This window comes from Loxodonta africana, chromosome 21, assembly GCF_030014295.1.
Source record: "Loxodonta africana isolate mLoxAfr1 chromosome 21, mLoxAfr1.hap2, whole genome shotgun sequence".
NCBI classification, from domain to species: Eukaryota; Metazoa; Chordata; class Mammalia; order Proboscidea; family Elephantidae; genus Loxodonta; species Loxodonta africana.
Window position 1 is genome coordinate 61,846,995 of NC_087362.1, and position 27,637 is coordinate 61,874,631.

Here is a 27,637-nt window from a genome sequence, read left to right on the forward strand (position 1 = left end):
TGGAAACGTATTTACTACTTTTTCAACCAGTAACTCTGGCTTTTTCTTGCCAAAGAGATTATTTCTCTACTTTGTCACTGACTTACTGTGCCCTGGGTTAATCTCCTTATGTCTTTGTGTTTTAACTAGAACGATAATAATTGAAGCAATTAGAAATTCCCTGGCACTTCACCTAAGCCTCAGTTTTCTCATCTATACATAGGAATAATGTTTATTCGATTTACCCCACAGGATTATTTTAAGGACGAAATAAGAATGCATATGAAAGTACTATGTAAACAGATAAGTGGCTGTTGTATATATTTTAAGTGATCAATCTACACAAGCCTCTAGCCATATGTGTTTTCTGATCTTTTAAAAGTGGAGATCACCTTCTTGTTACATAACAATCTTCTCCAAATACTGGACAGAACTGATAATAAGCTGATATTTCTTCCAAACCTAAATGTCTTACCCTCAAAGGAGACCATAACCCATACCATCTCCTTCCTTCTCAGAGACCTGATGATAGTGGACTCGATTTGAAAAAATACATATTAATAAGCAGTAAAAAAAAAAAAATCACTGAGTATCACAAGAAAAGCTGGGCAGAACATGAAAAAACTTCCTAAGGGTCCTTTTTCACTAAATTCTGATTTGCAAATATTCAGTGCAAATCATAAAATTAGGTTTTTAATTGTATTTGATTTTGTTGAATCATTGCTAGGAACATTAAATTCTGAAGACTGCAATCGGAATTAAAGCATTTTTTGTTTTGTCTATAATGAGGCTGTTTCTGATGAATAAATATTTTGGCATAAGAATATATAAGATAGAAAATAAAAATTAAAAATAATTTGGGAATTATAATACTAAACAGGATTGCATAGTGGTTAAGAGCTTGGGCTTTGGTCATAGGAAAGGTAAGTTTCAGTCCCAGCCCTGACACAGCATCTGGTCTGACCTTGAGCAAACAACTTTACCCCTCTGAGTCTCGGCTTCCTCACTTACCTCCTAGAGTTGCTACACGGTTATGTCAGATAGCATGCGTACAGGGCCTATATATTAAGCACTCGATAAATATTTATTATAGTGGCACCACCACTTTCTTACGTCTGCTCTGTCCTTTACCGTTGTCCAAACGCTTTCATCAAGTTTTCTTACTTGAGTCTCATAATAACCAAAACTATGAGAAAGGCAGAGCAAGGATTATTATTCCCATTTTACATATGAGGAAAACAGGCCTTGAAGAAGACTTGTTTATGATTATACAGCTAATAGAAACATAAACATCTTTCTTCTTCTTTATCCAAGGCCCTTATACCTCTACACCTCCAAACTCAGAAAACGGCTGCTTCAAAAATCCCTTCTCTGTTTTAGCCACGTTTTGGGAGGCCAAAATATCTGATACAAATTCTCTCAGGTCCTATCTTTCCTAACTTGTGGGTAGAAGCTGATACGAAGACATAAGAAGAAAGAGGAGAAAACAACGTAAAAGCAAATCTTGCAGTTGGTCTAGAAACCAGATGAAATAAGCACATCTAGGTACACAGAGTAGCAAAGAGTTCTGCTGAACATTTAAGTATTTACTCCTGGTTGAAAATAAAGGGTATTCCGTTGTGAAATACTAAGATGACTTTATCTCTGTATATATATATGGAAACTATGGTGGTGTCGTGGTAAAGTGCTATGGCTGCTAACCAAAAGGTCAGCAGTTCAAATCCACCAGGCGCTCCGTGGAAACTCTATAGGGCAGTTCTACTCTGTCCTATAGGGTCGCAATGAGTCAGAATAGACTCGACAGAAGCAGGTTTGGTTTTTATTTTATATATATGTATATATGTGTGTGTGTATGTATAGACAGATGGATAGATGATGGAATGGATAGATAGACAGACAGACAGATAGGCGCTCTGGTGGCACAATGATTAAGTGCTTGGCTGCTACCTGAAAGGTTGAACCCACCCAGAAACTGTGGAAGAAAGACCCGATGATCTGTTCTTGTAAAGATTACAGCCTAGAAAACACTGTGGGGCAGTTCTACTCTGTCACATGGGATTGCTACAAGTCAAAATCAACTCGATGGCACCCAAAAACAGATAGATAGATGTTGTTAGGTACCGTCAAGTCGGTTCCGACTCATAGCGACCCTATGTACAACACAACAAAACACTGCCCAGTCCTGAGCCATCCTCACAATCGTTAGGCTTGGGCCCACTGTTGCAGCCACTGTGTCAATCCATCTCGTTGAAGGTCTTCTGTTTCGCTAACACTCTGTTTTACCAAGCATGATGTCTGTCTCAGGCATTGATCCCTCCTGATAACATGTTCAAAAGTATGTGAAATGAAGTCTCGCCATTCTTGCTTCTCTAATGAGCATTCTGGCTGTACTTCTTCCAAGGCAGATTTGTTCATCCTTTTGGCAGTGCATGATACGTTCAATATTCTTCGCCAACACCATAATTCAAAGGCATCGATTCTTCTTTGGTCTTCCTTGTTCATTGCCCAGCATTCTCAAGCACATGAGGCAACTGAAAACACCATGGCTTGGGTCAGGTTCACCTTAGTCCTTAAAGTGACATCTTTGCTTTTTAACACTTTAAAGAGGTCTTTTGCAGCAGATTTGTCCGATGCAATGCGTCGTTTGATTTCTTGACTGCTGCTTCCCTAAGTGTTGATTGTGGATCCAAGAAAAAATGAAATCCTTGACAACCCCAGTCTTTTCTGTTTATCATTCTGTTGCTTATTGATCCAGTTGTGAGGATTTTGTTTTCTTTATGTTGAGTTATAATCCATACTGAAGGCTGGCTGTGGTCTTTAATCTTCATCAGTAAGTACCTCAAGCCCTCTTCACTTTCAGCAAGCAACGTTGTGTCACCTGCGTATCGCAGGTTGTTTATGAGTCTTCCTCCAAACCAGATGCCCGGTTCTTCGTCATACAGTCCAGCTTCTCGGATTATTTGGTCAGCATACAAACTGAGAAAGAATAGTGAAAGGATAAAACCCTGATGTACACCTTTCTTGACTTTAAACCACGCAATATCCCCTTGCTCTGTTCAAATGACTGCCTCTTGGTCTAAGTTCCTCATGAGCACAATTAAGCGTTCTGGAATTCCTATTCTTCTCAATATTATCCAAAATTTGTTATGATCCACACTGTTGAATGCCTTTGCATAGTCAGTAAACACAGGTAAACATCTTTCTGGTATTCTCTGCTCTCAGCCAGGATCTATCTGACATCAGCAATGATATCCCTTGTTCCACATCCTCTTCTGAATCTGGCTTCAAATTTCTGGCAGTCCCCTGTTAATGTACTGCTACAACTGCTTCTGAATGATCTTCAGCAAAATTTTACATCCATACATACATATAGATGCAGACACAGATAAACCTGTTATGAAGCCATGCTTCCTGAGCTTAAATTCAGAGTTCTCATTGAATTTTTACTGAGAATAAACAGTGATGGCCTATTAGCTCCAAACGTGCCACTCTGAATGACAGAGGGGGTTGGTGCCTGGAGTGCAAACCTGGAGGATGCTGAAGCTGCCACAGTGGTGATCATAATATAATACACTCTTTCATTACATGACAGAGAGTGATTTATCTAGTCAGAACATTGGCCAGCTCAAGTTTCCTTAAGTGCAGGTAAATATTGGTTTTATGTTTTGTAGTTTCTAAATCTTAAATTTATAGCCATCCCTTAACGGGGGAGACTTTTCCCTTTTCTCTGCATCTTTTTCCCTTGCAGGCTTTCTCTTCTTTGGCGCTACAATCATTAACGCATTGAAACATCCAGCCTGGGGCTGCTATATGGAGACTGAGGGGAGAGAGGCAGGCCACAGCAGAAACCCCAGAGACCACCACAAGGCTGAAGGGCCAGCGTGGGACAAACTACCCTACAGAGGCACCACCTGATCTTTTCAGGTTATTGTGCCCCCTGGCAAAAGCATTTCCATTAGTAGCCGCAGACAGGGAAAATTCTTACAGATTGTCTTACTGACCACATCCCTGGGCATGTTATTTTACTTACCAAAACGTGTTAGGGAATGCAGGCCTCAGAAGAAAACCTTAAAACTATGTTAAATGCCATTTACCAGCAATTTCCAAATTATTTACCGATTATAATCACATATGGACACTTACTCTGCCATAATATTCCGGACTTTATTGGCAAAAAGGACAGGATCACTCTTTTCTTCATCATTAGGTACTTGAACAGGCAAAAACTGAAAGACAAATACACCTCTCCATAACAATCCTTAGGTTTAAAGCATTAAATGCTAAATAAATTAATTAAAAACTATCTATTATTAAATTAAAGGACCCCTGGTGGTGCAGTGGTTAAGTGCTTGGCTGCTAACTGAAAGGCTGGGGTTTGAACCCACCCAGTGGCTCCTTGGGGGAAAGACCTGGAGATCTGCTTCTATAAAGATGATAGCCTGGAAAAGCCTATGGGGCAGTTCTACTCTCTCACATGGGATTGCTATGAGTTGGAATCTACTCCACAGCACCTAACAACATCATTATATTAAATTCCCTAACTTTCTAGAGTACAAAAAAAAGAGTACAGCCTGCATGATTTAACTGGAAGGATGCTGGGCTTGGCCTCAGGAGATCGGTATCCAAATCCTGGCCCTATTTGTGTGTTCCCAGTGTATCATTTAACTTTTCTCAACTGTCTCCTGAACTCTAAAAGGAGGGCTATGACTCCTACTTCCCTGGTGCTATGGATTGAACTGTGTCTCCCAAAAGTGTGTGTCAACTTGACAAGGCCATGATTCCCAGTATTGTGTGGTTGTCCTCCATTTTGTGATGTGATAATCCTATGTGTTATAAATCCTAACCTCTATAATGTTAATGAAGCAGGATTAGAGGCAGTTATGTTAATGAGGCAGGACTCAATATACAAGATTAGGCTGTATTTTGAGTCAATCTCCTTTGAGAGAGAAAAGGAGAGAGAAGCTAGTAGAGAAAAGGACCTCATGCCATCAAGAAAGAAGTGCCTGGAGAGGAGCACGTCCTTTGGACATGCGGTCCTTGCACTGAGAAGTTCCTAGACTGATGACAAAGACCTTCACCCAGAACCAACAAAGACAGAAAGCATTCCCTGGGGGCTGGCACCTGGAATTCAGACTTCTAGCCTCCTAGATTGTGAAAGAATGTATTTCCGTTTGTAAAAGCCATCCACTTATGGTATTTCTGTTATAGCAGCACTAGAGAACTAAGACATCTGGGTTGTTGTGAGGATCAAATGAGCCAACGTCTGTGAAGGAATTCTGGCTATAGCTACTAAGATCTTATTCTCAGAGCTGCATTTTCTACCAACCCCCAACCCACTGCTTTTTGTGGAAAAAAATTTTTTTCCTTTATAGTTTATTTTCTCTATCCTTTCCAACGTCAACCAATTATTCTTACATATTTTATTTTTTATTCATATTTGTATCATTTAATCTAATTTCGCGTTTTATTATTTTTTTCTGCAATTTCTTATCCTTAGTATTGGCTAAGGAAGACCCTTGACGAGATGGATTGACCCAGTGGCTGCAACAATGGGCTCAAGCGTAACGATTGTGAGGATGGCGCAGGACCGGGCAGTGTTTCGTTCTGTTGTATACAGGGCCGCTATGAGTCAGAACTGACTCAATGACATCTGATGACAACAAGTACCGACTTTCTAGCTTTTGCTTAATATCATGTTTTTGCTTTATTTATTTATTTTTAAATTTCATTAATTTTGTTATTGTTGTTGAGAATATATACAGGAAAACATACACTAATCCGGCAGTTTCTATATGTGACATTGAGTGACACTGATTATGCTTTATTGTTTTTAATTTTACTTTTTCTCCACTTGCTGTTCTGTGATACCCCATTTGTACTGTCCTCGTTTTTACTTATGGTTTCCCAATAGTAAAAGTTTTGGTGGCATATTCAAATCACTACACATTTTGTGAATATCTACTATATACAAAGCACCACGAAAGCTGAGATTAATAGGCCCTTAGTCCTGCTCTAAAGGAGATCGTACTTTAACAGGAGAGACCAGTATATCGAGAACCCCACGTGCTAGTATCACTCTCCTACTTTCTCCAATTACAGATGGGGATAAAAGCTTAATTAATTTGTCCAAGGTCACATAGGTCACATCAGGATTCAACTCAAGGTCTGTCAGATTCTAAAGCCCTCGCTTTCCCCACTAAACTATCCTTCCTGCGGTATGACAGAGGCAGGAGGGAATGATTAATTTTGCCAGAAGGCAAGGAAAAGCAGCCAAAAAAAACTTTACAAAGCCCACTTGATCTTGATGTTTAATAATAAATATAATTTCTCTAATAGCTACCATTTATTCAATCATAGCTATGAACCAGGTACCATGCTAGGTGTTTCATGTGCATTATTTCATTAACCCTCCCCCATTTTGATCAAAAGGAATTAAGGTTCAGAAAGATTAAGTGACTTGCCCAAGATCTTATGGCTCGATTCTACTCAACAAATATAGCTTAGGCACCTACTATGTAGCAGGTGCTGCACTAAACTCTAAAGTCATAAGGAATGGTCTCTGTCTCCAAGTTCTCCATGCCATGGGGTAGAAAGACCCAGGAATACAGAATTTATGATACAATGAGCTAAGTCCACTGAGCTAACTAACTACCATCCATTACACATCTACTGTGTGCTAGGCACTTTAAAACAGAGGCTTTATCATTAGCTCTCGCAAGGATCCATTTCCTACCATGTACCATTTCTACCAATTACTACCATTCCCAATGGCGAGATAAAGAATGAGGCCTAAAGAGGTTCAACAATACAGCCAAAGCCATATACAACTGACAGGACCACAGGTTGAAAAAAAAAGATTTGCATTAAAAAAACACCACTTTTGGACACACATAGACCTAGTTTCAAACTTCATGAATCATGTTAAGAAGTCACAACAGCGACTTGGAGATAAAGTTTAAGCAAGGGGGTGATGTGGTCAGGCCCAGGTTTTTGAGCCATAACTTCGGTGATGGGAAATGGGTGCACTGGAGAGGTTAGGAGGCTAAGAGCAGGGAGAAGCCCTGGAGGCTACAGCAACCGCCTGTGAGAGATGGGAAGACCATGAATAGAGGGAACGTGGGTGAAGAGAACAACGTGAATGCAAATGGTACTTTAAGATAAAGTGGGTAAGAACTTTGGATTAATACACTATATGTCATTTTATTTTTCACATTTATTTTACTAATTTCCTCTCCAAGGCGGCAGTGCCATGTTGCAGAGAGAGCACCTGGCCTGGGTTTTTGCCTTGGCTCTGCCATGTGGTCCTAGAAAAGTTATTTAGCTTTTATGCATCTCAGTTTCCTCTCCTGTCAGATGAGAAAGTTTGACTAGATGATCTCTAAAGTCCTTTCAAACTAAAATTCTATGTCTGGCTTTCTATTTCCAAAAACCAAACTCATTGCCATTGTGTCGATTCCGACTCACAGTAACCGTATAGGACAGAGAACTGTCCCATATGGTTTCCAAGGAGCAGCTGGTGGATCTGAACTGCCGACTTTTTGGTTAGCAGCTGTTGTAGCTCTTAACCACTGTAGCATCAGGACTTCCTATTTAGCATCCAGGTATTCTTTAAGAGGGAAAAATAAAGTAAGCCACCAGAGGTCCCCACATCCCTTATATATCTGGAGCAGCAAACTGCAAACAAGTATTTCCAAACATTCCCCTCACCCTGATCTAGTAAAATCTCTTATACTTGCTTAGTATGCAATCCAAGGAAGAAAAAAGCAAGCTAAAATCAAATGCTCATAAAATATCTACCAAAATGACATAAGGGATTAAGGTTTTTATTTGCCATATAATTCTTTTTTAAAAAGCCAAGTGAGCATTTATAATATACTTGATTTGTAGGTCATAAAAGCATATACTGAAAACCCTGCAAAATAAATTGCTGCTACACTGTTAACTAAACATAACACAAAAAACTATAGATTTGGTTCCTGTTCGTGCAGGTAATATTTTCCATGAAACGATTTTTAATAACTCTCATATTGGTGTGGCATTTTGTTCTTGGGGAAAAAAATTCCACTGAGAGCATGGAGTAATTAAAGCGTGGATTTGACACTCACAGGCCTCGGAGGTCTCCATGCCTCCTGCGAAACAATTCAATGGAAATTTTAATAAAAAGTCATCTCTCCTAGGATAAGACCTTGTCCTCTATATCACATTTTCATTTTGTACAAAGTCATTCAAAGTTCGAAGCACGGATGTGCCCTTTATTTGAGAAGGGAGATCAACCAAAAGAGAAGAACATGGTTGCCATTATCTGTTAGTGTCCCCCCTCCCCAATACCCATGTAAATACCCCAGTAATTTCAAGATCCCAAGCTCTTTGTATCTTTGTCTTTTCTCACTATCTTCAGTATCCACACTGATGGCCCACCTGACGTCTTCAACTCACAGCCCCTGCACCTGGACACAGATATTATTCCAAATTCCACCTCAGCCGCAGAAATAAACATAGGGCTCTAAACTACTCCTCTGACAAGCCTTTTCATTCAGAGTTCCCCCTCATTATTCATTGGTGCTTACCTCTCCCCTAGACTGGTCCCCCATGGACTGTGGGAACTCAGTGGTCACCCTCAAGGCCTGCACATCCATCTTTATCCACTCTCTTCTGGCAACATCTGGCTGCCTACCTACACCGGGCTTCTGAGTCAGACACTTCCATGTGGCCCCTGTTACCTAGACACTTCCATACGGCCTGTCACCTAGACACTTACTTCCATACAGCCTCTGTCACCTAGACACTCCCATACAGCCTCTGTCACCTAGACACTACTGTAAGGCCTGTCACCTGGACACTCCTGTACGGCCTCTGTCACCTAGACACTCCCGTACGGCCTCTGTCACCTGGACACTCCTGTAAGGCCTGTCACCTTGACACTCCCATACGGCCTCTGTCACCTAGACACTTCCATATGGCCTCTGTCATCTAGATACTTCCATACGGCCTCTAACCCCTAGAATCTTTTACTTCTGCCATACCCATGGTGCCAGTCACAAATCCTGCACCCCTCCTGATTCTGCCCTCCCACTCCTGTTAGAGACCACTGAGGGATGCTAAGGAAGTTACAAAACCGCATTGGTTGAGGCTACTACAAATTCATGCTAACTTCCATAGGGGTCTCACAGCTGCTTGAAAATTATTTTCTTTTCCAAAGGTGGCCATTAATCAGCTAGTTGCTCTCAAGTCAACTCTGACTCATGGCGACCCCATGTGTGTCAGAGTAGAACTGTGCTCCACAGGGTTTTCAGTGGCTAACTTTTTCAGAAGCAGATCACCAGGCCTTTCTTCTGAGGCACCTCTGGGTGAACTCAAACCTCTAACTTTCCAATCAGCAGCTGAACCCATTAACCATTTGTACCACTAGTGACTCCAAGGTAACCATACTGCCTCCAAATATAAAAATAGTTGTTTTTGTTTGTTTGGTTTTTGCCTAAGATCTTCCTTTGTCTTTTTTAACCTGAGTAGGTATACCAAAATTTGTGATATTAATAGTTGGTCTATTTCCTTAATACCTATATGACAGGAAAGGATCATATTAAAACCACTCCTGTTGAGTCGATGCTGACTCATAGTGACCCTACAGGACAGAGTAGTACTGCTCCATAGGGTTTCCAAGGCTGTATTCTTTATGGAAGCAGACTGCCACATCTTTCTCCCACAGAGCGGCTGGTGGGTTCAAATCGCTAACCTTCTGGGTAGCAGCCAAATGCTTTAACCACCACACCACCAGGACTCCTTAGGATCATATTACCTAAGTTGAGCTGAACCTGCTGCTTGGCAGTACTTAGTTATCTCCCTTAGAGACTTGCTGCCATCCCATTTTACTGTTTCAAACATGTTCCATGCTTCCCAAGCTGCAGATCCACTTACATCTCACTCTCCCTGGTCCTAGGGCACTTCACTTTCCACTTTAGAAAGAAGACAGCCCATGGGAACTCTTCAATTTCCTTTTCCATTGTACCTGAGACTAGCTCCCCAGCTCCATTCCCCTATCCACTTCAAAAATTCTCTGTACCATCACCAGGCTCTATCTGCAAATACCCCAGGCCAGGTGAGGGAGAGACTAACTGCCATGTTTCCCAAACTAACGTCTCTTGTTGGTGCCTTTGGTCTCTGAGCCTCCCACCTCACCTTGGGCCTTAAACTGAACACCAGATAAAGTCAAAATCCCTCAGCCTGCTATTTAAGGCTATGCATTATCCACAGCCAGTGGTTTACATGAGCACTCAGTCACCACCAGTAAAACTGGCTTATTCGTTGTTTCCTCACCACATCAGACACATTTCCTTTTACTAAATAAATGATGAGGAGGAGACAGATTGATGTAAATGTAATGTAAATGTAAATGACACTACAATCAATATTTTTTCTTCTTTTCTAGTAACAGGTATTTTAAAAGGTCGACGTTAACAAATGCGCAGTTCTAGTTCTTCCCACAATTCTTCTTTTAAGTCTTGAAAGACAGAAAATACAAAAGGAAGATATTTATGAAAAGCATTTGATACTTCCTTTCCAAAAAAAAAAAAAACCAGAAACATCTAGATAACAAGGGGAATAAAAGTTAATGTTTACTGAACACTTACCATATGTGCCAAAACAGAAGGAATCTTATGAAATCCTCACCACCCTATAAAATAGGTACTAGCATCCCCAGTTTACCAATGAGGAAAATGGCTTAAAGAAGTTTAAGTATTTTTCTCATGCACATACGGTCAGCAGTTCGATTCCGCCAGGCGCTCCTTGGAAACTGTGGGGCAGTTCTACTCTGTCCTATAAGGTCGTTATGAGTTGGAATCGACTCGACGGCACTGGGTTTTGGTAGGTACATACAGGTAGTTAGTGGCAGAATTAGAATAAAAATCCCAGAAAAACTTTTTATAACACTCCATTTCTCTAATACCACCAGTTAAAAAAGCCAGAATTCTACCAAGTTCTAGAAGAAACTAACATTGTTGGAACAAGTATATTTGTGTGCGTGTGTGTGTGCGCACACACATGCTCACACACATCTGTGTGAGGGAGGTTTTCTAAAAAGCCTGTTTTAGTTTCAAAACCATAGTTCATCTCAGTATACTTAGATACTTAGATCAACTGTATAAATGTATTTGAACTTTCCATTAGCAATAAGCTCTTTAGAGACTTTAAAAGTGAAATATACCTTTATGTGTTAATCATAACACTCATGATTAATTACTACCTTTTCCTGAATCAGAAATTCTTGAGTTTTCTGAATGAAAAAAAAAATCTCTTTCTACTACTTAAGGCAATGAATTGCCCACCAAAAAGTATTTTACGGTCTACTGCTAGCCACTATAAGTTCAGTAGAAATTTTACGAAGGCATTTTCCTAAAACAAAATATGTTTATATACCTACAGACAAATCATTTTATGTATCTGTAATATGCCAATGGCTTTAAAAGTCAACAAGCTTTGAATGCACAGAGATACAGCCCACAAAGAAGGGAAATCTACAGTCAGCGTAAATGCCATGCTTCTATTCGTAAACTAGCTGCTGCCCACACAGTGCTAGAGTCTAGCTTAACATATATTCTTTCTCCTGAGATAAACTAGCAGGCTCTTACGTTATGGCCCGTTTTGGGATATTACCTACTACCTATCTTATTCCTTATGTCCCTAACCCATTTGCTTGTAAAGGTATCCTTATGAAGTAGCTGGTTGGTAAAAGTAATCACTAAAAGACACTTTAAGCACACCCACTACGCCACATTATGATTCAAAGAATAACTTTCAGTGGAACCATTCTGTAGGCACACATATCCTTGCTATTGCTCAAGGCTGCCGAGACCAATTAAACAGGTTATGAGGTTTGGAACTTACTGTAGTTTTAACACTCAAGAAAATAATAATCTTTTCAAAAATAAGTCTCTGTGCTGGGGAGACAGAGAGGGATTGGAGAGAGGAGGTAAGAAACTATTCCTAAATATTATACTCACTGGATTTTAGATATTCAGTGATTTGGGAATTCAACAGTTTACTAATCAACCCTGCTAAGGGAGGCTTGTGAAAGTAAGGGATACCGCAGTCAACATACTGAGACGGGCTGTGACTGGAGGGAAGGTCTCAACGGGCACGTCAACAGTCCACTCAAATTCCATCTTAAGAACCAGAAAACTAATATCATACTCTTGAATAATACAGTCTTGAATTAGGTTTACCTAACATTCAAGAAACAGTTATAAAGGAACCCTTGTGGCACAGCTGTTAAAGCGCTTGGCTGCTAACTGAAAGGTCAGTGGTTCAAACCCACTAGCTACTCCTCAGTAGAGAGATGTGGCGGTCTGCTTTTGCAAAGATTTTGGAAACCCTGGTGGCGTAGGGGTTAAGTGCTACAGTTGCTAACTGAGAGGTCGGCAGTTTGAATCTACCAGGCACTCCTTGGAAACTCCATGGGGCAGCTCTACTCTGTCCTATAGGGTCGCTATGAATTGGAATTGACTGGAGGGCAGTGGGTTTAACATTCAAGAGAGTCCCTGGGTGGTGTAAACAGTTAACACATTCAGCTGCTAACCAGAAAGCTGGAAGTTTGAGTCCAAACAGAGGAACCTCAGAAGACAGGCCTGGCTATCTACTTCCAAAAAATCAGCCATTGAAAACTCTGTGGAGCACAGTTCTACTGACACACAGATGCCATGAGTCAGAATCGATGTGACAGCAACTGGTTAATATTCAAGGAGCTATAAAAATATATGTTAAAAGTATTAACAAGGATTTCCATCAACTTTAAAGAAAACGAAAAGGGAAGGGGTGCTTCTGAACAACCAAGACAAGTGAAATTGAAGGAACTCAATGAACTGAGACTGCCAACCAAACGACACGCAGGGCAGCTCAAGCTGGGCCTCTGCAGATGTGGACGGAAAGCTGGTGCCTCAGGGACAAGACCCAGCTCTGCAGAGCCTCGAGCCAGGGAGTGTATAGACTTAGTGCCCAAAGGGCTTCTGGGACACATTTTTCAGTGACATCCAAACTGTGGTGAATTAAAGTATTCAGAGATCATAGTTAGGAGTCCTCTGAGTGAGAGGCAGCACTGTAAGTCTAAAATAAATGTGCTTTAAAACAAGAATACTAAATTCCAATCTGCACATTCCCATCCTCTTGTTCTGCACCCTGATTCTAACACATCCAATCCCTGTAGGTTCAGCTGTTCCGAACTGCTTGAAAGTCATTTTGTTTGGGAAGTTAGGGAACAAAGGATATATTCTTTCCTCTGCCAGAAAGTACTACCTTACACCAAAGGGTCTACAGCTGGAGAACGCGAATATTGTAATTAAAAAAAAAATAGTGACTACAGGGAAAGGAAATGTGGTAAGAGTGGTCAGGGCAAAAATGAGGAATTTGCATACCTCTGTTGTAATGCACTTTGACCACTGACACACATGTTAGACAAAAAAGTACAGTCCTGTGTGCACTTCCACATCTGTGGCTAGATCCTGTTTTTAGCTGAAGAGGAGAAGATTTAGAAAAAAGGACTCCCCCCCCCCGCCCCAACACACACACATAGGGCATCTTCTAAATTTGCAGAGAATATAGCATTGCTGTTTTAAGTATAAGAGCCCTGGAGCACAGTTAAAGCACTCAGCTGCTAACTGAAAGGTCAGCAGTTCAAACCCACCAGCTACTCCACAGGAGAAAGAGGTGGCAGTCTGCTTCCATAAAGATGTACAGCCTTGGAAACCCACAGGCCAGTTCTACTCTGTCCTATAGGGTCGCTATGAGTCAGAATCGACTCAACAGGAATGGGTTTTGGTTTTAAGTATGGGCTTTTCTTGATTTTTAGAAAAAGAAATCAGGGTGAGACTACCTGTGCAGCTATTAAAGAAGGAAGAGCAGTGCTCAGGGGACTTAGAAATAATGTAATACAGGGTTTTCCAAAATGTATTCTATGGAACACTGGTTCCAGGAGATAGCCTGAGAAAAAGGAGTTGTGTGATCAAACATTTCAAAGGCTCTGATTCAAAGGCTCTTGAGAAAAGAAACCTGATTCGTTTTGTTTATCCCAGCACTTCCTAAACTTATTAGGCCACAGATCAGTTTTTTCCTAGAAACACTTAAGTATATCCCAAGAACTAGTGTGCTTTTTTTTCTAAATTTTATTTAATTTGTTGTTGTTGAGACTTTACACAGCAGAACATAGGCCAATTCAATCGTTTCTACATGTACAATTTTGTGACATTGATTACATTCTTCGAGTTGTGCAACCATTCTCACCCTCCTTTTCTGAGTTGTTCTTCCTCCATTAACATAAACTCACTGCCCCCTAAGGTTCCTATCTAATCTTTTGAGTTGCTGTTGTCAATTTGATCCTATACAGATAGTTCTTAAAAGACCATAATGCTCAAGGCAGACTTTTTTTTTACTAGTTAAGCTGAACTTTTGTTCAGTTTTAAGGCTACTTCAGGGAATATTTTTGGTTTAAGGTTTAAAGATGATCTCAGAGCAATAGTTTCAAGGGTTTATCCACCCTCCATGGCTCCAGAAAGTCTAAGGTCCATGAGAATGTGAAATTCTGTCTAGTGTTTTTGGCCACACGGAGAAATGATGAACTGGTTAAAGAAGTATAAATCTGCTCTCTCTAGACAAGAAATTCAAAATAATAGGAAAGGCCACGTCTCAAGTTCCAAGGCAACCTTTTGAACAACTTACCTCAACTTCCACCTTTGTGAAGGGCTGACAGAAAGTGAGCATGCAAAGCTGAAAGCTGAAGAGAAAAAATTGACAGCTCTCTTTATGGTACTACAAGTATCACCTAACAGTATCCAATAACCCCTTTTTTACACACCCACTTCCCCGTGTCATACTTCATACACATTTTGCTTTTATAAATACCACACTGAGACTATAACACTTCTTGGGCTTAGGTACCCATTCTTGATATTTAAAGTTAAATGACCAAAAACCCATAAACCCACTGCCATCGAGTCAATTCTGACTCATAGTGACCCTATAGGACAGAGTAGAACTGCCCCCATAGGGTTTCCAAGGAGCTCCTGGTGGATTTGAACTGCCAACCTTTGGTTAACGGCTGTAGCTCTTAACAGCTACGCCACCAGGGTTTCCTAAATCACCAAAGGCAATATCAAATACGTATTTGTGAGTCAGAGCTGCAGCTCAGCAGACTAAACCCCAAATTTGAAGTCTCCTTGACAACAAGGACTTGTAGGCCTACTTCTCTAGATAAACTACCCAAGGCTGCAATTTAAGATACACAAATAAAATGAGTTTATAAGGAAACTGCAGAGTAGCACCTTACATATCTAAATTCTTTTCTGACATTAAGGAGAATCAGTGGGCCTTTCCTTAAAAAGCAGAAACCTTACCATAGTTGTCTCAGTACCTAATAGAAGTTTTAGTTACGGGGAAACTTCCTAAAAAGTTTCAAATTTCACTGTAAACCTAGACAAAGGCTTTCTTTAAAGTGGTTAACCAACACTCTCAAAGACAATTTTTGAAATAGTTGTTCCTACTTGTAGCTTTCCAGTACATATTTAGCCTCTTTGGATAAGTTTACTATGGAATTTTTAGTTCAGCCTTATTTAGACAGATGATCCAGAAGTCAAGCAGAGTGTATGAGACTACATGGTTAAGAAAATAACCAACCAACATTTTTTTTCCTAATTAGAAACTAATATATCATTTATCCATAAACATTAATCAAAGGAACTTAATACAAGGAATTTAGCTAAAAGAAGGAATTTAGGAAATATGAGACTTTCATAATTAAGTAAAAATTGTTAATGTGTCAGTTGTCAAACTTTCCATCTGAAAGAGGAAAAATCTTTTGTTATTAACACCAAGCAAAGTCAATCCACATTATCTACCATAAAGTAAATTGTTTTTTAATTAATTACATAAATTGAACTTTAGAATTCAATTATTTGTTAAGTGCATGTTCTGTTCTGTAAAGAAAATGAAAGCACTCATAAGATCTCATTAAACCTGTCTTGTCTACACTATAGACAAGCCAAATAACACTGACACAAAACAGCTTTTCCATAGCTGCCCCTTCTCTAAGTTTATTCCCTGACTCTCTTTTCCCTTAGGACATCCTCTTTGGTTTAAAATCTCTTCCTTAGACTCTGAGTCTAGAGTCGCACTACAAGCAAGGGCAACGGAGAAAACTCAGAAGTAATAGATAGCGCTAACAATAACAAAAAGTAGACCAGAAGGCAAAGGTGGAAATGAGATTTGCCATGATCAGTGAGTGCAATGCGGCATTTGGACAAAACACAGTTGTGCCTTTTAAAGTTTTTGAGTATTGTTTACAAGTCCTAAGCAATCTTTGACTCTTAAAATACTTTTTTCTTTCTTCTCCTGAGTTCTTTCTCCTATTTTCTTTTTTTGTTTATCACACACTTGCCAGGTTAGAAGGCTAAATTAACTAAACCACTCGATTTTCTATTCCTAAACCTGCTTCCAGAAAAGTCTTCTCCTACTTGACCTTCACATCAACCTGGATGGCTGCACAACCAAAAAGACTCATGCTGACCACAGAGTGAAGCCAGAGTCATTATCTTCATAAGGATCTTAACTTATAAAGACCCAAAAGATGACACTTCAGGAAATACAAATATGCCACCCGCTCAATTTTCAGGCACTGCTTTTTCTAAAATGCTCTCCTAATCTCACTTCTCCTAATCTTCCCCTTGTATAAAAGCTGAAAACAAGGAATTCAGATTCAACAGTGGCACAAAACACGTTTCCTAGCTGAATGAATAAATTTATTTCCTATAGAGTTAAGCATAACATAATGTCTAGATATCCTTTACAATTTTGTTCTTCATTTTGGGTATTGTTTGCTTAATTTCATCTACCAAGGACTTAAGCTTAACAGGAGCATAAATGTCTCACATGTGTTAATATTTATTCCACTGGCCTATCAGTTACCTATTCTGATTTAAATGAACTGTTTCAAAGCAGCATACACGCCAAAAAGTTGAGAAAATAAGTACGCAATATTAAAAAAAAAAAAATTCTGATTCTCGGAAGTTGGTTGGATTATTAAAGAGGCATCTAAAGACCACTACGTGCTTGAAGGCAATGACGAGTTCTCTTTCAATATTTTCAAATGACTGTCACCTCTACCCATCACCAATGCTATTTGAGCTCTGTGTGTAACACAAATCAAAAGGCCCTACTGGGTAAGTCCCTGGTGAAAGTCTTCAAGTCCAGGTGTTTCACATGGCTCTCACCAATAAACAAGCTCAGACTTATCCAAGGGAAACTAAAGAAAGGATCTTCCTTTGAGAAAGTAAAATTCTACATGTTCTGTTCTTTTTAAAGAACTATTTCACTTCAGCTTGCTTAACAGTGAAACTGTATTCCCTTCTGTCTTAAGTGCTTATAAAAACTGCTGATTCCTATGCTTTTAAAATCCAAGAACAGAACTGAAACTTGGTTAGCTATTTTCTCACCTCAAATCAGACATACCATAGCTATTTCAGGCTATACGACTAATTTGCTCTGAGCTATTTCAGGCTATACGACTAATTTGCTCTGAACTGCTCAAACCTATATAGGAAAGTAACAATGGAGACATTAGGTAATAAATATGCAAAGGAAATGAAACTACAAAATTAAAGTTAAGTATGATGCAAACTAGGCCTCTAGAATGTTCCTCAAGAACCGGTCTTTGGAACATGGTAGACGACAAGAATTCTGCACATAGAGACCCCAGAAATTAATGGGCAAGATAGTGAAGCTCTGCAGAGACTTACCAGTTACAAGATTTAAGACTCTGACTGGAAGTCTTCACATTTACAAAAACAAGGCTTTTTTTTTTTTTAATTTAAATAATAAGTGATGTTTCTCCATCACTAAAATAAAATTTATATAAACTAACAATAGACATCATAAGTAACTTACAACGTATATCCTTGCCACGTCCAGGTCACAGTATCCTACAATAACAAAAAACTTAAACTGTTAGTCCAGAGATAAATTTACCAAATAAAACACAGATTGTATTTTAATATTTGTATTCATGTATTTTTTCCTGAAATAAAAAGCAATATGCATATTATTAGTACTAAACAACTGTATTAATCGGCGTTAGCATTAATCAACAAAGAGTTGATATGTAAATACTTGGTTTTATAGATTTGCATACGAAGATCTGTCTTCCTCGTGTCACCATCTTTTTTTTAATGGAAATAAGTTGGTCTGAATTAAAAAAAATTTTTTTTTAACTATTGTGCACACTTAGCTATTTTTTACTCCTAGTATGTTTCATTCTGTTGTGCACAGGGTTGCTATGAGTCTGAACCGACTCATCAGCACCTAACAAACAACAACATGAACATAGGTAGATGATTTGCTTACAAAAACCAGAATAGATCAGTTCTGAAAAAAAAAAAGTGATTAATTGGGAGAAAAGATTAAAACACTGCATAGGCAAAGAATTTGAATACATAGTCCATTCAAACCCCGAGGCAGAAGAGGGGCCCTGGTGGCGCAGTGGTTAAGTGCTCGGCTGCTAACCGAAAGGTCGGCAGTTCGAACCCACCAGCTGCTCTGTGACAGAAAGATGCAGCAGTCTGCTTCTGTAAAGATTTACTGCCTTGGAAACTTCATGGGGCAGGTCTGCTCTGTCTACACGGTCACTACGAGCCAGAATTGACTTGAAGGTATGGGGTTTGGTTTGGTACAGGCAGAAGAACAATGAGTAAAAGTTTGATAGATTTTAATTCCTTTTAAAAATTGTTTTTCTTTTAATTTATTTTTTTGTTGCCATAGTAATTGAGAATACACACAGCAGAAAACTCATTCAACAATTTCTACATGTGCAATTCAGTGAAATTGGTAACATTCTTCAAGCTGTGCGACCATTCTACCCTCTTTTTCTGAATTGTTCCTCCAGCATTAACATAAGCTCACTGCCCCCTAAGTTTCTATCTAATCTTTTGAGTTCTTGTTGTCAATTTGATCCAATATAGATAGTTCTTAAGAGTACAATGTTCGAGGCAGACATTTTTTACTAAATAAGTTAAACTACTGTTTGGTTTAAAGAAGACTTCAAAATGAAGAACAGAATTTCAAATTCTCATGGAATTCAGACGTTCTGGGACTCAGTTGAGGCTGGATGAACCCCAAAACTATTGCCCTGAGATAATCTTTAAAACTTAAACCAAAATATCCCCTGAAGTCTTCGTTAATTCCTTTTTTTTTATTAAAGAGGTCCAAGGTTCAGAAACCAGTCACTGAGTGGAAAGTTAAACTGAACAAGAACACTTAATCTTCAATATCACAGATAATAATTTTCCAATTGCCGCCAAGTCAATTCTGACTCATGTGTACAGGAGAACTGTGCTCCACAGGGTTTGCAGTGGCTGATTTTTTAGAAGTAGATAGCCAGGCCTTTCTTCTGAAGTGCCTCTGCGTGAACTACAACTGCTAACCTCACCAAGAGATTCCAATTGAGAATTACCTCCTGCATTTTTATGCCAAATCTCTAGTAAAGAAAGTTCTTCTCAGAACCAAAAATATACCCCCATCTCCAAAAAAAACAATCTTTCTTTAGGAAACTAGTGGCACAATCAATATCCAGAAGGCAACAATGTACCCAGTTAGAGTGGAAAGAGACTCTTTCCTGAGCTAACTCTGTAGGTTCTTTTCAGATATCATCTTATTTATTTATTTTTTTTTACTTACCAAGGGTCACACAGCTAGTAAATACTGAACCAGTAATACCATGCCTCTCCTAAATTTACCGTTATTTCAATCATTCTCCACCAGTAATGGTCACTGAAGCAGGAAAAGTTTCCTTCTGGACTAAGTGAAAATCACAAATTTATGCAAGTTTTCTAATGTCCATTCTAATGAGACCCTGAATCTGAGATTTCATCACACCATCGTAGTGACAACGGAGTGGAGGCTAAGGAAATGTCTTCCTGAATCTTAGTAATAACAAAACAATAGTTAATACAGTACTAACAAATATGTGCCTATCTTGCAAAAATTTAAAAACAAAATGTGGCAAGCTGAATGAGTCTACCCCATTCATCTACTCATTTACCCATTCATACCTTATTTAAAAATTAAAAGGAGTCCTAAGGAATCTGTGCTGTTTGGGATGTTTGACATTTTTTCGTAATAAAAAGCTATGCTTACCAGTTTGTTTGGGTATCTGAGGAGTACTGGCTGTACTGGAACGCCAGGAATGAAGGCACCTGCAACCACAATGAAATTTTATGACATGTTGTTTATTCTAATATCAGCTATACAATAAAGAAAAAAATAGTATAAATATATTGGATATTTTAAGAGTACAAGAAACCATTTGCTAAATGTTGGTAAATTCTGAGCATTTACCAAAATTAGGGATTTTTAAAATTCAGAATTATTTAAGCAAAATAGTAAATGCTGTGCCTAAGTCACTTAATTTATTTATACCACAACTCATTTTCACTTTCCAAATACCTATGTTCCATAAGATAAAAAAATGACAAAATCAAGGTAAAGAGAAAATAATGAGAAGAAAATTTAGAGGAAAGCAAATGCTTGAAGCAATGACTGCACACCTGCTAGAAGTGAGTCATACCTTTGGCTCTGAGCATTCTAGCAGCCAACACGATAACATTTTAAAACACAACAAATTACTATGAAAGCTGCATTCAAGACTTCGTGACACGTTATAAAGGAATGAACCTTAGAAGGCATTTCAAGACATTATAAAGGTAATGAAATAGGTTTTCTACTTGGTGACATAGCACCCAAGGGGTCTCTGAGGATATCCTTCAAGGAAAAAAAAATCCGTCAGTGGTTTTTGCCACCCCCCGCCAGCCCCCACCCACCACACATACTCAAAGGAAAAGGGCACTTCAGGGAATATGAGGTTATGATACCAAAAGAGAAAGTAAAGGAATAAATTCCGTGGTTTCACAACATTAAAAACTTTTTCTCAGAAAAGAAGAAATGCTCAGAGCAACCTAAAGAGTTATTTTGTGTATTACTCTGAAATCATTTGAGAAATCTCCCACACTGGTGTGTCACAATAGATAATTTAATTTATCTCACCTGGTTTAAAAGTAATCAAACAGGAACGATTAGTACAAGTACCTTCTGGGAAAACCAGTATCTTGGGAGAAAAGGAATAGATTTAATATTTCAGTCTAAGTAACAGATTACATCTTTACTGCCTTTCTTATGACTTTACAAATAGCTGCTAAGTCTTAAAAAACAAGTAAAAATGTAACAAAAGGCTAACAGTTGATGCTAATAAAAGCCAAGAACTGTTACTCAGTTTTCCTCTGAGAGATATAGTCTAAAACGATAATTAGAAAATGGATTTACACTTTGAATAGAGAATATACTTTTTTTTTTTAATCTATTTTGTTGTTGAGAATACACACAGCAAAAAGTACACCAATTCAACAGTTTTTATATGTATAGTTTAGGGACATTGATTACATTTTCCCAGTTTACAACCATTCTCACCCTCTTTTTCTGAGTTGTTGCTCCCTCATTAACATAAACTTGTGGCCCCCTAAGGTTCCTATCTAAACTTTTGAGTTGCTGTTTCAGTTTGATCCCATACAGATAATTCTTACAAGAGCATAATACTCAAGGCAGACCGTTTTTACTAGTTAAGCTATTGTTCAGTTTTATGACTTCAGGGGATATCTTTGGTTTAAGGTTTAAAGTTGATTTTAGCACAGTTGTTTCAGTTCATCCACCCTCCATGGCTCCAGAAAGTCTAGAGTACATGGGAGTTTGCAATTGTGTTCTGTATTTTCCCCCTTTTGATCAGGATCTGCCTCTGGAATTTTTTTATCGAAATGCTCAGTAATGGTAGCTGGGCACCATCCAGCTCTTTTGCTCTCATGGCAAAGAAGGCAGCTATTCATCGGGGCAATTAGCCACACATTTCATATCTTCCTCCTATTCCTGACTCTCCTTCTTCCCCTGTTGTTCCAGGTGGATAAAGACCAATTGTTGTGCCTTGGATGGCTGCCCGCAAGCTTTCAAGACTCAGGCTCTACACAATGAACTAGGAGGTAGAACAGAAGTACTAAACATGTTATTAGGCCAATTAACTGAGATGACCTATGAAGACATGTATACTTGTTTCTTAACGATGATATTAATAATGATCTATAAAAACTTAAAAGGTAGATACTTTAAGTCATGGTCAAAGTGTATGTTAGGCTAAACTGAATTCTTTATTCTGCTGCTATACATCCTTAACCAAATCACTTCCTACATCTTTGCTTCGGTTTTCCCATTAAATGATAATCATTTCCACAAGATACAGTTTAGAGATATCTTGGGGACAAAGGAGGAAATGCTTACAATTTGCTTTATGCTTACTTGAACTAGTTGACATATGGAATATAACTTAATATCTTTTTGAGGAAATGTGTTTAACTCTTAAAGTACTTCATATGTTTTCCATGTGAAAGATATGTACAGTTAGTTTCTCCATTAACTGAATAAAATAGCAGCTGGAGTTTCTGCAGCTTTTAGAAATCAGCAGAGTAAATTAATAAGTACATAAAATTAAAAAATAAAACCCCTGCACTCACAGCAGTTAGTAATCTGTATTTCATAACAGAGAGGAAAAACATTATTAGGCTAAATTGTCACAATAACAGGTTATATTATATATAATAATATAATAGATTAGTTGTAAAATAAAAATTATGAATAGATGCAATTCCAATCTTTAAGAAAAGCTATGAGTTTATATGACAATAGGATATATCAAGTATCATTCATTCAATGGAAATTCTATAGCTACACTATTTACAATGAATGTATATTGAGGGAATCATAAAATCTTAGAGCTGGTAAAAAAAAAAAAAAACCGTCGAGTCGATTCCATCTCATAGCGACCCTATAGGACAGAGTAGAGCTAGTAAAAAAAAAAAAAAAAAAAAATTTTTTTTTTTTTGAGCTGGTAGGGGCATTAAAATTACATAGCATCTCTAATGCTTGAATTCTTTCTACAATATCCCCCCCAAGTGGTTGCTTAGCCAATGCCTGCAAATTCCAGAAAAGGAATCCAAAGCAGGCCATTCTACCTCTGAACAGAAAGTTCTTCCTCAAAATGAACACAATAAGCTGAAATCTGCCCACTTGTTGTCTCCCACCTACCACTCCTAGAAAGATCCCTTGGATACAAAAAGAACGATAAAAAATGCCAGCTCTTGGCAATCATGCCTCACATGCCTTGGCTTCTAATACCTCCTGGTTGGTCATATTCCCCTTGGTAGTTTACCATCTACCTGTCATCGCGGGTGGCCAGACTGTGGCAAGGCGGTTGGTTCTGCTAGAGATCAACAGGGCAAAGGTAGAGGGATGCTTATCAGAGTCACCCCTGAGGCTTTCTTGGTGCAATAAGTGCTATCCCTCCTGCACTCTCAAAATTCTGGGTCATTCTGGGGGAAGGAGGGTGGTGAGATAACGTTTGAAAATGTTCTACAGGTGACTTGACATGTCCTTGAATTGAAAAGCACTATGTAAATATACTTCAAATAAGATCAAAGATCCTAATCGCTTTTTCAGTAAACCCACTGTATTGTCAAGCATAACTGAGTGTTAGCCACTCATCTTTAAAATGGTAGTTTAATTCAAAGGTAGAGAATTCTTTCAGATGAAACAAAGTAAAAAGTGGTTCAGAGTTGGGAGATAAAAAAGAATGATATATTTATGTCCACAGAGTATGATATGGGAAAAAGGACTTCTTAGGACTCACTGCTTCATTTATTCTTCACCTATTATGGGTATTATGCTAAAGATACCCAGCAAAGGTGTCTGATACATTGCTATCTCTGGATCCACATAAGTATCTTTACAAAGTTGCAATAATAAACTCTCAGTATATTTAAATGAACATCTACTGTGTTTCACCTGGGGCCATTCCCCTCCTGATGTTGCTCGCTTTATTATTTCATTTATTGTGGTTTTTCGTGAATCCGGATCGACACGGGAGACCAACACTGGTTGCACAGCCCGTAACAGTCCTTTAAAACAAACAAAAAGTTACAACCAAGCTATTTATTTATTTGGCTAAAGCTACCAGGGCAATGATACTGGTGAAATCATATAACAAATTTTATGGGAAATTAAAATGATAGCACATCAAAGAAAGCAACTTAAAACAAACAAACGAACAACTCCAATTCAAAGTTCATCAGAACTTAGTTTTCAGTTTCCAAAGGAGAGGGTGAATATTTATAGCTAAGAACGTTTCAGGGATTTAACAGAAGTGAGCAGCAAGAACGCGAAAAGGAGCAAGCACAGTGTGCTCCCTCAGAATTTTCTTCTCGATTGCCGTTAAACGTTTGGAACAGCCTGAAAACTGATTACGTGAATTCACAGCACAGACAATATAGGAAGGATTTATTATGCATTTTACTCACATTTTCAGCACAACATCCTTCTAAATAGGTAACTTCCTAGCACAAACAAAATAAGCCTCGATTTACCAAAAATGTATTGCTACACAGCTTTTCAGGAAATAGCCATGTTACACAAAACAAGGCAGTTAACATTTCTAATTTTTTTTAAGTGTCTTTCCTAGCTGAATGACAAAGCTGCAAGAACTAACATTATTTCTCCAGAGCACCGAGGCAACATCAGGCAACTTTCACGGCCAGTCTCTCATCACTTGATGTCTGCAATCACCTTGGGACAACCGGGAGCAGTTACTTGGAGACTACTACCTTAGGGAGAGGACAAAGCATCTGGTGGGAAAAACATTTCACTTGTTTCATTAGTTTTTATGGCAGGAAGTACTTACTGTTCCATATCATAACTTTCAAAGAGTTAGTTACACACTGATCCCGCATGGAGATTTGGAGGCAATCATGAAAAATCAGTTAGGAGAAAAGACATTGTGCCTTTATCAGCCTGATACCCTGAAGAGAAATTTATGAGGCAGCATGTAAATGGGGCTTCTTCACGAATCCTTTGGTTAAATTTTCTCTCAGAAAAATCAAGTATGTTTGGCATTTAAAAAACTGGTCTTTCTGGTCACATATAAGAAAAGAAAGGCATGATGGTACAGTGATAAAGAGAAGTCTTAAAAAGAATTCTAAGGGTACAGACAGGGAAGTTTCTAATCTTTTTTTCATAAATTCATTCTTTCAATATAGTATCTTCATGAAAAATAGGAGATGCATTTTAAATGTTTTATTATTCTAAAATTGTTTAACAAGCCTACCAATAAACTAGATACAATTTTGAAATTTAAAGTGTGAGCATGAAAACACTACGTTGCCTCACAAGTACTTACTGCCAATCACAGGCACTTGTGCATTCTCGTTTCGCGACACCATGGAAGGTAACCCCGCGATGACACAGGCAATTCCATCGAAGAATGTTGAATGAGGGGCAGCAACAAAAATTGGTGCTTCCAAAGGACTTGCAATCTTTCCTTTCACAGTAACTATAAATCCCATTGAGAAGAACAAGGCACGACCCAGAAACTTCAAAGCTGGTTGAGTAACTTTCCTTGGAAAATAAATATTAAAAAGACACAGTTAGCTTTGCTAACTAAAGCTAACAACTGGGATTTACTCTAAAATGTAAGAAGAAAACCAAAACATGTCAGAACATTTTATTTTAAAATATATGCTAAGAAGAACAGCTAACACGTACATAGAGCTCCTTCTTCCAGGCATTGTTCTCAAATGTTTTACGTATATTAACTCACTTAATCCTCAGTACAATCTTACGAAGGAGATACTACTACTATGGGAAACGCTGGTGGCATACCAGTTAAGTGCTATGGCTGCTAACCAAAAGGTTGGCAGTTCAAATCCACCAGGCGCTCCTTGGAAACCCTATGGGGCAGTTCTACTCTGTCCTATAGGGTCACTATGAGTCAGAATCGACTTGACGGCATTTTTTTTTTTAACTAGTATTATAGTCCCATTTTATAGATGAGGAAACTGAGGCACTGAGAGGTTACAGTAATTTGCCCAAGGACACACAGCTAAGAAGTGGCTCTATTATTCTGTTACAGTACTACAAAGAGATTAGAATACATTTTCAACACACCTCCCTCACTGAGATATCCAAATGAGTATTGTCATTCAAAGTAGTCACCGTGGGAATCTATATTTGTGTAATGAAGATGCTACTGGCTCCCAAAACATTTTTAGAACTCTCATGCTGAAACTGTGCTCAGATTTATTTTGGGAATACCTTCTTAAAAACCTGTAAGCCTCATTATCTAGGATCAGAGTTCTTATACATCATCAAGACTCTTAACAAGTTAATTCACCACCTCACTTCTTGGAATAAAGATACACATAAGCCATTTCAGCAATATAGTTGTTCTGCAGGACACACAAGACAAGTCAGATTCAGTTTCTATCCTCAATAATAAGCATATAGCTTTTCATGGGAAAAAAAAAAAAATACATGCATCTCACCCACAGGGCATCTAATGAGAGCTTTGAAAAATAGGTTTCCTTCAATGTTTCCTTTTTGTTATACATGGGGTCACTGAGAGTTGGAGCCCAGTCTAGGGCAACTAATTCTTGCAACATTCTTGCTATAATATAGTGAGGAACTGTTGGCAATTAGCTACTGAGGAAGTTCCTGTGACTATTATTTCACAGCAAGGAGAAGTGAGACACAGAAAAACAAGTTACTTTTCCAGAGGGCACAGAGAAATGACCACCTCCCCTCTTTCCCTTTAGTTCAGAAATGAAATCCCTATTTATATAAAGATACAAAGAGTATCCCCTCATTGACTTTCCATACCTCTCATTTTTTATCTATAATAATGTAGCATTATTAAATGTTTTCTGCAGTCTCTTCTTCTATGTGATAAGTATATATACATTGAAAAATTTCATCATCTCAACATTTTTTACATGTATAATTCAGTGATGCTAATTATGTTCATCATGCTGTGCAATCATCTCCATTACCCATTTCCAAATTTTTCCATCGCCCTTATTAGAAGCTCAGTGCCCTCTAAGCCAAGTCTACTCATTCATCACCCTAGGTTTTCATAAACCACTAACAAAAGAAACCAAAGAGATAATCTGGAAGGAATTGGTGAGGCACGAAAAACATCCCTTAAAGTGTTTTTTTACCACGCAACCTTGTTATAAAACAAAGGAGTATGACTTGCAAGGACTGAGGTGGTATTAGTTCTCTGGGGGCATTGCCAGCATTGGATACTGTTCCACTTCAAACCAGTTTTTTGGCTGATATTGACCTTTGTTCACTAGAACATGAACTGAAAGGCGAATCGCACATTTCTTGAAATGTCTCATGAATAAAAAGTTTTGGAGGCTGTATTCTCATTTGAGATTTGGATGAGAGGGACAGAACTTTGCATACTACAAAAAAATTTTTTTTTTTAAAGCACAATTTCAGAGAATTCAACGGTGCTCTAAAACCGTCGACGGATTTCTATGGAATCCATGGAGTCCGCATGAAGAGCCTCCAATTTCAAGATGTACAGATGGCCACATTTGGTTCTGCCAAAGAGGAATTAACTTTACCAGGATCTTTGTTGCAGCCCTGGAGGTGTAGTGGTTAAGAGCTCAGCTGCTAACCAAAAGGTCAGCAGTTCAAATCCACCATCTTCTCCTTGGGAACCCCATGGGGCAGTTCTACTTTGTCCTATAGGGTC

General features: G+C 38.6%; 1 protein-coding gene across 3 annotated transcripts in view; it reads right to left on the reverse strand.

Annotated features, from left to right (window-relative positions):
• Positions 1 to 27,637, reverse strand: part of LPCAT2 (lysophosphatidylcholine acyltransferase 2) — an 82,763-nt gene that overhangs the window by 43,369 nt on the left and 11,757 nt on the right. For 2 of the 3 annotated variants that reach the window (XM_064274022.1, XM_064274023.1), the window contains 7 exons: positions 25,277 to 25,494; positions 23,890 to 24,002; positions 21,055 to 21,115; positions 20,149 to 20,207; positions 17,905 to 17,939; positions 14,686 to 14,740; positions 4,123 to 4,205 (listed from right to left, as the gene is read on the reverse strand). In XM_064274022.1, the coding sequence (XP_064130092.1) occupies positions 4,123 to 4,205; positions 14,686 to 14,740; positions 17,905 to 17,939; positions 20,149 to 20,207; positions 21,055 to 21,115; positions 23,890 to 24,002; positions 25,277 to 25,494 (624 nt within the window). Of the gene's footprint in view, positions 1 to 2,176; positions 2,956 to 4,122; positions 4,206 to 14,685; positions 14,741 to 17,904; positions 17,940 to 20,148; positions 20,208 to 21,054; positions 21,116 to 23,889; positions 24,003 to 25,276; positions 25,495 to 27,637 lie in introns of all 3 variants that reach the window. The other variant, XR_010318895.1, reaches the window with a different exon arrangement.